Raw genomic sequence first — 12335 nt, 5'->3', positions numbered from 1 at the left:
TCTGCTTGTGCACGTGGTGGGCTGTGTCGGTTTACTTTATTTGTATAGGGCATGGACCGATTCAAATAAAGTGACAAAGCAAACAGTTTGCGTTGTTGTACACTAACATGCATTCTTTAAGATGATGTCTGAGGTATCTATTTAAAAATACAGTCACTGATTCATTTTAATTTATGGTTTGTATTGATCCTGAATAGAAAGTCTTTCTAACCTCTATGAAACTGTATTTAGAATGGCAACAACAGGCAACATTTATCTCCTGTATGCCCAGGTGATGTGGATCTCCCAAGAGCTCAATCATTTAGCCTGTTTTAATCCACTATGACATATAAAGTGGTTGAATCGCAACAGGGGTTACAAATGTGATGAAGGTTTACTCCTCTAATCCTACAACAGGATAATTTTAGAAATAATCAGTACATGTTTGTGTGAGGGACATTAGGGGACCGCTGGGAGCCGTGAGCAGCTTCCATGGTTACCCCGTAGAAAGATTAATAATGGTCACAGAGAGAATACATTGCAAACACAATTTTCTCCACCTTTGATAAGTCATCTTGAACTACATCTAAAAGGAGGCCAATGATCTAAAAATCTAACCTGATCCCACCAACTTTAGTGAATCTTTCCTGTCCAACTGTGCAAGCTGTTGAAGGACATGTAAAAGAAGCCCTGTATTATAGACTAGAATGTTTCTGATGCATCAACAAGACAGTTTAAATACAGCAGTTTTACTGTAAAATGTATTAATTGTAGAGATTGTCAGGTTATGTGTTCGAACCAGAGACACTGTAGGGAGAGTTCAACTTTCCACTGCAATCAGCCCCCTCCTTGCAGAGCTGTGAGAAGTAAAAAATCGTGATGGTGCCTCAGTCGTGCTCGTGAGCCTTGGCTTGCTGCTCACAACGCGGGCTTGTGTTGCCCGCTGGAGGCGAGGCGGGGGAAGGCACGCAAACGGAGTAGAGAGAGAGGCGCACCGTATTTCCCTGCTTCTCCCCCGCTTGCCGAAGATAGCTGCGGCCACCCTCTTCGTCTCCACAGCACAGGGAAGAGGTATTGGCAGATCGAGAGCTGCCAACTCCACATTTTGCTCGCCCAAATGCCACTGATGAAATTACTCCCGGTAAAAGAATTGAATATCGTTGTGATCATAATCATATAAATCTCAATAATAAAAAAAATGAAGACCGTGCTGCGGGAGGGAGGGAGGGAGAGAGAGAGAGAGAGAGGGATAGGGAGAGAGAGAGTCATCTTGCGTCCTGACTGTCATCCACAGGTCTGCCAGTCTCACCCACCCTGCACGGCGCGCTACGTCTTTCTTATTTATTTATTTATTTTTCCTGACGCGCGTCCCCGCCGCGAAACCCAGAGCGCTCCTCGCTCTCTCCTCTCTTCACTTCGCTTCCTCTCCTCCTCTCGACAGCAGCCAGAACTATAGCGCAACCGTCCCCATCAGTCTTTTCCTCCCCTCCTCCTCTTTCTCTCACCACCAGATCTCTCTTCACTGCGTCTCTCACCCACTTGCTCCCCCCCACCCCTCCACCTCCCCGGCTCAGCCCCTCACTCCTCTGACGCACGATAGGGATACGGACCCCAGGAAAGAAAGAAAGACTAAAAAGAGAGAGAGAGAGAGAGAGAGAGCAGCAGCTGACCCAACCGTCGATATGATTCACAGACTCATGCCATTGCTCCACCGGACACAGACACGGTCCTGAAGCCGAGAGGAGAACACTCTCACCCGGTTACACTGTTGTTGAGCGCTCGCCGGGGGGGCGGCGACGGCGGCGGAGGAGAAGGAGGAGGAGGAGAGGGGAGGAAGAGGAAGCGGACGGGCACAAGTCGAGGACTTGCATTTTAAGCAAACTGCTTAGGAAAAAAAGGAGACGAGAAAGAAGGGGAGAGAGTCAGTCACCGGAGAGCGAGAGCGGAGGAGATTGCATTCCTATCACGTCTTCATTTCTCCTCTCTCCTCTCTTTTGCCTCAGCCACTGAGTGAGAGAGGGCAAGAGGAGAAGGGGAGAGAGAAAAAGAGAGAGGGAAAGAAGGAGAACGAGCAAGAGAGAGAGAGATCTAACAAGATTCACACTTGTGGTATTTTTTCCCCGATGCTTTCCAATTGCAGTGCGAAACTAAGGTGAGTGCTTCAGTTGTGTTTGTCTGAGCCGTATCATAAGGGAAATCTTATGCAGATGTGTGTGTATGCGCGTGTGTTCATATGCCCATTGGTGTCTGCATAGCCATGGACTTCAAAAAGGGAACACAAGCTCTCCATACATCTAGGAAAGCGGATCGTGGGGATCCAGTCGACTGATCCGTAGCTGTTTGTTCTTTATTCACCGTTTTCCTGGCAATGTCACGACGAAAAGCTGCTGCATTATGCTTGGCATGTATTTCAACAAGCGCTCTGCTCTCTCCGCTGTATTGACAGCAAGGTTATTTTAGGGAAAATTTCAGTCAACGAAAGCGGGATTTCTTCAGCAGTTACGGTCAGACTACAGCTTGTCAGATATCATCGTCTCTCAATAACTTAGTCTGATTTAAGTCCAAGATTGATATCTTTTAATGGGTCTTATTGAAATTGCCACTCGCGATGAGCAGCACTTTTACTCATGTGAGTGCTGTGGAGAATCTCCCCAGCTTGGTTTTGAATCCACAGCTCATTCAAATGCGCATCTCTCTCTCTATCCCTCCCCCTCGCTCTCTCTTCCCATCCATCCATCTCTCTCTCTGTTTTCCCCTGTTCCTCTAACGGTTCGGTCATCCCAATTTCTCGTTCTCTTCCTTGCAGCCCGGCATCGGACGGTGAGCAGGACGCACCGGGCGACGACAGAACACACCGTAGGAGGATATGTGAAGTTGGAATCCCGCTAAACTAAGTACGTATAACAGCCGATATGATACACCTCAAAGGGAAGGTATTATGGCACGCATTATTTTTTAAACTGCTTTAAATGTCGTTGTTACTTTTCTTCCCTATCGTGGAAACGGAATCAATAAATCCTGAAGGATTACGCATGGAGGGGGAAATGAAAACAATGATTTCAACACGATGAGGAGATCGTGTTGAAGGAGCCTTTTTTGTCTTGTTTTACTGACACGTTTGTCTGTGGGAAATCCCAGTCCCCCTCCCCTTTTTTTTCTCCTTTTCGCTTTCTCTGTTGCTGGGTTTTTTGTTTTAGCCCCACGGACAGCGGCTCTGCTCCGGCGCATCTCCTCTGGATTTTCAGCACTCTCCTTTGAACGGACAGCGCTGTGCGTGCATGTGTGCGTGCGTGTATGAGAAGTCACATCCTACAGAAAAGATAATCACCGGCTATGTATGTGTGTATGGATATGTTTGTGTTGATGTGCGCGTGTGTGACTTTTTCACTGAACAACACGGAGATACTGAACGGAATTTTCGATCAACATACTTTTTAATCAAAGCAAATTTTGAGGGATCATTATCATTATAAATGTTGTTATTACCCCGTTTTTTAATTCAATCATTTTTAAATATGATATTATTTATTTCTAGGCCGGCCTGCCCCAGCCTTATAGCTGAGCTTCTCGGAGCAGCAGGTTCGCCCATTGCGCTTTTCACTTGTGCCGCTGCTCCTCTAACCCTCAAACGGCATCAGCAATTGGGAAAGTCAGAAGTTGTATTATTTGCATTTTGGGCAAATGTCACGTACAGTTACAATAAATAATTTCCACTGAGTGGATTTATAAACGGGGTATTTAATCCAAGAAAAGGTCAAATATCTTAGTCTATTCTACGGGTCTGTTTTGTGCACGGGGGGAATCACTGGACCTACTGGACTATTTTCCTTTTTCCATTCTTGTTGTTGAAATTTTTTTCATCTGTGCACTAGGAAATTTAGCTTTCATTTTTTGCATTCCTTTCTGCATGTGGTACAGTTCACCTTTTTATCAACCGAGATTATCGCAATATGTTGAGTTTCAATTTAACGAAATGAATGTTCTGCAAGTCCCTCAACAGCCCTCATCTCGTCTCACTAATGGTCACCAATCTGAATTATATTCTCCCGTACTCTTTCCGCGTTAGACCTTCGATGTACCTACTCTCATTTCCACCGCGCTTTTCTGGACTCTCGTTTACCAAAAGAGGGATTGAGGTCCCTGTTATGTAATAAACACAGCTGGGGACGGTGTCTGCTCACCACGAACCTCACCCACCTGCTGTTGCCTTCTTTATTCATGGCGATAAGCATCTCAGAGGTGATTTATTGCGACCTTACCAGCATATCTGCAGTATAATAAATGGCAATTCCCCCTATACGTTGACATTAACTGTCTGAGTGCAGAGATTCGTTTGAGTTGCTGGGTATCATATTACCCATCCAAGAGTGCTGCCTTTATATTTTGCTTGAGGTACTCAGCAATACTGCAACATCTTAAGTAGACTACAATGTAATTCTGTAATTCATTGATATTCATCTCAAAGCTCTCCCATTCTACCAAAATTACTGAAACTAATGCAGCCTTACTCTCTCTCTTTCTCCCTGTCTCACCTCAAACTTCACTTTGTGAGGGTGTGTGTGTGTGTGTATTCCCTACCCTCCATCCCATTCTCTCTCTGTGTTCTGTGTTGCAGTGCTGTGAAGTGGCTCTGTCCCTGGAGCCAAGACTTCATCCCCTTGGTGTCAGCGAGGATGCTGTGGGTTACCTTGCTGAGCACCATAGCCTTAGGATGGACCACTCCGATCCCACTACTAGAGGACTCCGAGGAGATTGACGAGCCCTGCTTTGAGCCCTGCTACTGCGAGGTCAAAGAGGGCATCTTCCACGTCCATTGTGACAGTAAAGGATTTACAAATGTCAGCCAGATCTCCCAGATATGGAGCCGGCCTTTCAAGCTCAATCTGCAAAGAAACTCCATGAGGAAGCTTTACTTTAACAGCTTCCTGCATCTCAACAATGCCATATCCATTAATTTGGGTAATAACGCCTTGCAAGATATCCACGCTGGAGCGTTCAATGGCTTAGGAATACTCAAACGTCTGTTTCTACATGAAAACAAACTAGAAGTTTTTCGGAATGACACTTTTCTTGGGTTGGAGAGTTTAGAGTATCTCCAGGCGGACTACAATGTTATCAAACGGATTGAAAGCGGTGCATTCAGGCACCTTCACAAATTGAGAGTTCTCATACTAAATGACAATCTGATCCCTGTGCTCCCAAATTATCTTTTCCGGTCTGTGTCACTCACGCATCTGGACCTGAGAGGAAACAGACTAAAGACATTGCCATATAAGGGCACACTGGAATACGTTGGGAGGAGCTTAATGGAAATCCAGCTGGAGGAGAACCCCTGGAACTGTGTGTGTGAGATTGTTCAGTTAAAAACATGGCTGGAGAGAATCCCTTATACAGCCCTGGTTGGTGAGATCACATGTGAGTACCCATTCCACTTACATGGCAAAGATTTACGGGAAATCAAGCGCAGTGAGCTCTGTCCGCTGCTCTCCGATGCAGAGATTGAGGCCAAGCTAGGAATTCCCAGAGTCCCATTTAGCAACGAGAACACATGGCCTACTAAACCTTCCTCCATGCTCTCCTCCTTTCACAACACAGCCTCCTCTGTGGAATACAAGGAAAGAGTTGTCAAGCCTACCAAACGACCTAGGCCCACAAAGAACCCCCCAACCCCTCGTAGTATCTACCCAGGCATGAACCAGCCCCCTATTGCTGGTTACCAAACAAGGCCTCCCATCCCAATAATTTGTCCAGCTGGATGTACTTGCAACCTTCACATCAATGACCTGGGTCTAACAGTGAACTGTAAAGAGAAAGGCTTTCATAACATCTCTGAGCTCTTGCCTCGGCCCCTCAATGCCAAGAAATTGTACCTCAGTGGGAACCTAATCCAGAAAATCTACCGCTCTGATTTCTGGAACTTCTCAAGTTTGGATTTACTGCATTTAGGGAATAATCGGATATCCTATGTCCAGGAAGGCGCTTTTATTAATCTGCCAAACCTGAAAAGTTTATATCTGAATGGGAATGACATTGAGCGACTCACTCCTGGGATGTTTCGGGGGCTTCAAATGTTGAGTTATCTTTACTTTGAGTATAATGTTATACGAGAGATACAGCCTAATTCCTTTTCTTTAATGCCAAACCTCCAGCTGGTTTTCCTCAATGACAACCTGTTACGCTCCCTCCCCACTGACGCCTTTGCTGGCACCAATCTTGCACGTCTCAACCTCCGAAACAACTACTTTCTTTCCTTGCCTGTTCGTGGTGTTCTGGAGCATCTGACCTCCATTGTCCAGATTGATCTCCATCAGAACCCCTGGGACTGTTCCTGTGATATCATCCCACTCAAACAGTGGCTGGAAAAGCTCTCCTCTGTCATTGTGGTTGGAGATGTCATCTGCAAGACACCTGAGTTTGCATTTGGAAAGGACCTGCGTTCATTGGACGTTGAGGTCATCTGTCCTGAACTCAAATATTCTTCAGGCCCCTCACCAGCCTTACCTGGTGGGGATGATCTCACCACAGGGAGCTCTGACATGGAGGAGGCAGGTGGTAGAGGGGCTGTCCCACTGTCCGTCCTCATCCTCAGCCTACTCATCCTCTTCATCTGTGCTGTGTTTGTGGCTGCTGGGCTTTTCGCTTTTGTTCTTCGTCGCAGGAAGAAGCTGCCCTTCAGGAAACGTTCTGAGGTAGATCTGACGGGGATCCAAATGCAATGCAGGATTTTTGAGGACCCACCAAGGCAGAGTAGTGCTGGCAACACTTGCACACCAGAGAAACCGGCTCCTAATATGCACGCACACACTCACACTAGTCACACACATGCCCATGGTCACGTTTATGATTATATCCCCCACCCTGTGACTCAGATGTGTAACAACCCTATCTATAAGCCCAGAGAGGGAGAGATAGCAGAAGAAGACAGAGGGCAGTTTTCAGAGAAGAAAGACAATGGCAGCAGTAGCAACAGTAACTACAGAACCTTGTTAGAGAAAGAGAGAGAGTGGACCCTGGCCGTCTCCAATTCTCAACTCAACACCATCGTCACAGTGAACCACACCACAGCTGACATGGCAGGATTTCATGAGAATGGAGGGCTCTGCCCTACAGTTATTGACAGTCAGAGGCCCACGCCAACAGTGGGCTTTGTAGACTGTTTATATGGGACAGTGCCCAAACTAAAGGACATGCACGTGGCGCATGCGCATCCACCAGGCATGCAGTACCCGGATTTGCAGCAGGATGCACGGCTGAAGGAGACATTGCTTTTCACGGCAGGGAAAGGCTACCCTGACCCGTCCCAAAGCGATTACCTCGAATTAAGGGCCAAACTTCAAACCAAGCCGGATTACCTCGAAGTCTTGGAAAAATCTTACCGGTTTTAACATCCTGAGCCCATGGAAAAAAAAAGAAGGAAAAAACGAAACGTAAAATCAACACATTCACTTTACCACCCACTAAACAAAACCACCCACAACCAATACAAAAAAATAATAAACTTGAAAAAGAAGCATGGTATAAAATAAAATAAAATAAAATATTATATTACAGTTACAAGTTCCCCGCCCCCAAATCACTTTGGAGGAGAGGCCATTCTCAGATATTTCAATGAAGTGCCTTTTTTTCAGAGTAGCCAGCAATGTCAACAGCCGTTATTTTTATAACATATAAATATCTCTATATGCCCAAGAAAGAGCAAAAGAGGAATGAGAGGGGCACCGGGGAATAAAACTTACAGAACATCCTAAAATACATCTGTCACTAAAACCCCTTTTTATGGAGTTACCATGATATGAAAGACACACGGGAGCGGGACGTCTCCCTGATTTGGGGGTTTTTCTTCTGTCTCTTTTACTCCTGACTAGGATGTACAAACACCCGGAGGCCGTGCACATAAAGTTTGTAGGAAAAGATCAAAAAAAGGAAAAAATACATATATTAAGATGAACTGCAGTTTGCTGCATGCACTCGCTTCAGTGCAGGAAGTGGGGGGATTTACTCAGAACTACCACATCACATTGTGAACAGAGATACTGCGACGCATTTACAGTTCAGTGTTCTATTTAATTTTTATATCTGATTAATATGGTTATTACTATAAATGAGGACTTCTGTCAATATCAGGGTGCTTCTCGTAAAAAGGACGCGCCGACGTACGGATGGTAAAACATTTGTGAATATTATTATAAGACAACGCTCAAGGTTTTCTGGATATTTCCACGCACTTTGTTGACACCCTTCCCCCCCTTCCATTGCTTCTGGATTTCCCATTGTCATCCACTAACGGCTTTGTAGGAAGCACTTTTAATGTTTTCTCTCACAAAGATTTGAAGAAAAATGTGCATATATTTATTCTGTAATTTCAGTGAAGAATTTAATTGTAAAGGTAATGTTAAATCAATGTATAGTGATTATGCGTCTGGTATAGCCTTCTTAATAAAAACAAACTCTTCAATCAAATGATGAAAGGGTTGATGCCACGGGAACCTGTGTGTGGAGCACTTCCAACAGGCTGTGTATTTGTGGTCTTGTTAAAGTAGCGTGTTGAAGCTGTGACTAACCATCTTGAGGTCATGCTGCTGGAAATGGTGGAATAGCTGCTGATCCAATAGGGTGCTAGACAGGAATGTAGTGGGGGACAAGATCATTTAAACTCAGTTTAGCTCTTCATTATTTTCAAATTAGTATAGAAATGGATTTAAGAAATAGGAAAAAATTTTATTTTTTTCCTGGAAAAATATAATTTTTTCTTTTTACTGTTGATAGTTTGTCCTGTGATCTTCACCTGCTGGATATCATCACGCACAGTTTTTATATGCCACTACATTGCTTGTCCTAGTTGGATGTAATCTGAAGGGAAAAGATAAAGAAATCAAGTGAAGTGAATTCTGCTGGTTTTGAAGTAGATGATGTGACAGGATATACCAAATCAGCGAGGCACACTGCAATTTCAATTATCTAAACGGGTATTGCTGATGTAGGCTAATAACAAGTAATTGAGAGTGAGAGAAGTCGCTCTTTGAATTTGCATATCTAATTTTTCTGACTCCCTCTTAAGTAGCAGTGTGGATTCAGTCCACTGGAGGGCGATAAAAAAGGCGTTCAAATTCATTGGGCATTTAGTAGATTGGATGCAGTTACAGTATAATGTAATGCACAAAATGCTTATCCTAAGAAGTCATTAAGTCTCATATTCAGTCTTATTTTGTAAATATAATTATATTTTGTAAAACATAAAAATTCTACAAGTTACATAAAATAATTTTCTTTTCAGTGCAGTTTCATCTACTTCCTGCTCATTCTTTTCTTTGCCCTTGCTTTATTTCAACCAGTAGTCTGGAAAATGGCAGAATAAAGGAGACCACGTCTAGCTGTATTCACAAATTATTTTCAAAAAAGAAAACAATCTTGAAACATTTTTACATCTTGGTATATCCATTTTTGGATTGTTGGTTACTAACATTTTTTGCAATGAAATCCCAAGTGGTAATTTAATCCTCAACAGTGAATGTTTATTCCTGTGAAATCTCTGATATTTTATATTTCAATATCCTAGCCTGATCATTTTTGGGTCCAAAAATTACAAGCAGACAAAAAAAAACAAACAAACTAAAAAAAACAAAACAAAACAAACTAAACAAAAAACAAAAACAAAAAAAAAAAACAAGGTTGACGCAGCTTTGGAGTAAATATGGTGTTAAAGTACACATCATCATAGCACTATTTTTTTTCTCTTACCTTAAGGTGACATTTTAATTTGGGAAAAATATGATGCAATCTTGATGTCTATGAATTTGTGAACATCTATGGAGAGGAGGGTGCATTCCTGTTCTGTTTTAAATGAGCATGACATATGATTTGCTCTGATTTTGGTAGGTTTATTAAGAGTGGTGATCCTCAGTTGCAATTGGGTGGTACAGTTTCTCAGATGTGTCAACTTACAATAAGTAGAAGATATAAGATATGTAGCAAACCACATACTTCTCTGTTAAACGGGAAGGCTCTTAGCTAATCTAGTCTAGTCATCTCCAGTATTTATCATCAGTGGTACAGCCTTTAAGCTTGCGTGATATGGAACTCTTTACCTTGTGTTGTATTCATTGTTTCATTTCTTTGACTGTTGCTCAACGGAGTGGAGGTCACCTTCATATAAAGCCTCTGTAAGCTTCGTGGCATTGCGTCAAGGCTCTTTGTTGGACTTGCAGAAAGTTTCTCAGTGCTGTACCCTCATGTTCTGCTGCCCCACCTCATTTGTCTACTCACTTTACTTATTCACTCACACACAGTCATGTACACACACATACACACACACACACACACACACAGGCTTCTTTTCCCTGACCAAGAGGTTAGACTATATGGTCAGCATTTTTTATTTAGTGTGCACTCAGTTTGATTAAAAACATAATGCATTACTCTGTTAACCTCAACCCTCACCATCAACCCCAAACCCCAGATGAATAAATAAATAAATAAAGTTTTGCGATCATTGATGATTTTGCTATAGTCCCATATCTTGGTAGCCTTTTATCCTCCGCTTCTGTCACCCACCCACCACAATATTTCACAATATGGGCTTTGTCCCATTATACAGTGCTGACTGGTTTTATCCCAATAAATCCTCTTGTTATCCTGCACTAACATCTCCAAGTGATTTCATACTTTGGTGGAATATTAGGTGGGGGCAACCAATGGGATTTAAGGTTGGCTAAATGTGTCTTTTGTGTGTGTGTGATATGTAAACATGCACTCTCTTGTTTCATTCTTTCACATCAGTGATATTTGAATTTTGCAGTGGAGTTCACCTTTTCTGCAACATCTCTCTTGAGGTTTGTACTCTGGCAAGACTTCAGCGCGGTAAATGCAGTGTGTGCCTTTCTTTCAGTCCTTTGCTTTCTCTGTCTCTGTGCCACCCCCACCCCTTCTATATTATTGTCTATTGTCTAATTCTGTATTTCTTTTTGCTTTAAAGTTGAGTTTGTATAGTGATCTGTTTTGTTTCTCCATTCTTTAACATTTGGCTTGTCTGACAGTTTCTCCTTCTGCTTGTGTCAGTTAAGTTTCCATTGTGTTGGTTTGAACAATTTAAACCAATCTAAAACACAAGTATGTTGAAAGAAAAATTGTCTGTAGGTGTTGCCTGTCTTTGGATGAAAGAAATCTCTCAGACTGTCTTCTAATTTAACTGCTTACAAAATCTCTCACTTGGCTATCTTGCACAGTCTTGAAATTTTGACACTTGCATTATTTGAATGAAACCCACATATTTTAATTAGCTGTCCTGCATCTTCTACAACTTGGCTTTAAGCTGTGCTTACTTGATTAAGATACCTTTTGCGCTGGTTTGATGATGGTTGATGGATTGTTTACTGGCACAATTACACTGCTGCAAACTGCAATAATGCTGACAATACACTGCTATGCTATAAATGTTCTGCAAGGCTTTTCTCTGGAGCTGCTTTTGCTCTCGTTGTAGTTGGGTAAAAAAAAAATTAAGAAATCTTGGCACACTTTCCTTCAGGCATTTATCTTAAACTCTTAATAGTACATAATGCAAAATATAATGCATGCTTATTAACACACACATAATGACACATCATTTTATAACAATTGGCTGATTTAAACCTTAACCATGACGCAAATGTTTAAAATGAGCTCAATTAAGAGATATGAGATACAAGAAGCCCATTAGTAAAGCCTATGTAGGCTCTCACAATTCACCCTTGCCATTTTGAGTCAGTAAATATAAGTGGATATTTTTTGTGTTGAGTGGCAGCAGCCACCTGGATGTGACTGTGTACAGTTTTAAGGTGGTCCCTGGGGATGTGGTTTCATGTGAGCTGTAGTGTGATATTTTTCTCTTCTCCTCTCCTCTGGCGTTTTTGCTCAGGATATTTTTGGGCCTCTGGCTGTTGTTTGCCTGGTATGTGACTGCATTGCATGGTGGAAGAGGGGTGCTGTCAGTTGTCAGTGCACCTATGTGTGTCTGCATGTGCATGTGTGTAACTGTGCAACGTGAGAGAGAGTGAGAGGGTGGATAATGTGAGATAGACAGCTAGATATATCCATACATAGGACCATCTGTCATTGTGGTGGCTTCATATTTGCAAGGTGTTTCTGTTCCTTTGTTTTCCTCTGTTCTATTAGTGTGTGTTTGTGGATGGGTGTTTGAGAGTCTTAATTAGCCCTGACATGATTTGCAATGGCAGCACGGAATGAGTAGTGAGAGGAATAAAAAAATAGGAGGAAGGGATCAGTTTGAGAGCGCTATTGATGGGAGGGAGAGCACAGACAAGCGGCTTAGGGAAGGGTGAGAGAACATGGAGTTGTCAGTAGAGGATTGCGAAGGATGTGCC

The 12335-nt window shown here is 42.9% G+C and overlaps 1 protein-coding gene across 1 annotated transcript; it reads left to right on the top strand.

The window, feature by feature from the left end:
- The first annotated feature begins 1254 nt into the window (after positions 1 to 1254).
- On the top strand, positions 1255 to 10937 carry slitrk3a (SLIT and NTRK-like family, member 3a). Its single transcript, XM_046389379.1, has 3 exons — positions 1255 to 2131; positions 2786 to 2873; positions 4595 to 10937. Exon 3 carries the CDS (start codon positions 4653 to 4655, stop codon positions 7362 to 7364), a length of 2712 nt encoding a protein of 903 aa, XP_046245335.1. The 5' UTR covers positions 1255 to 2131; positions 2786 to 2873; positions 4595 to 4652; the 3' UTR covers positions 7365 to 10937.
- The last annotated feature ends 1398 nt before the right edge of the window (positions 10938 to 12335 follow it).

This window comes from Scatophagus argus, chromosome 5 (assembly GCF_020382885.2).
Source record: "Scatophagus argus isolate fScaArg1 chromosome 5, fScaArg1.pri, whole genome shotgun sequence".
Taxonomy (NCBI): Eukaryota; Metazoa; Chordata; class Actinopteri; family Scatophagidae; genus Scatophagus; species Scatophagus argus.
Note: the sequence above shows the minus strand (reverse complement) of the source record. Positions and strands in the feature narration are given on the sequence as shown.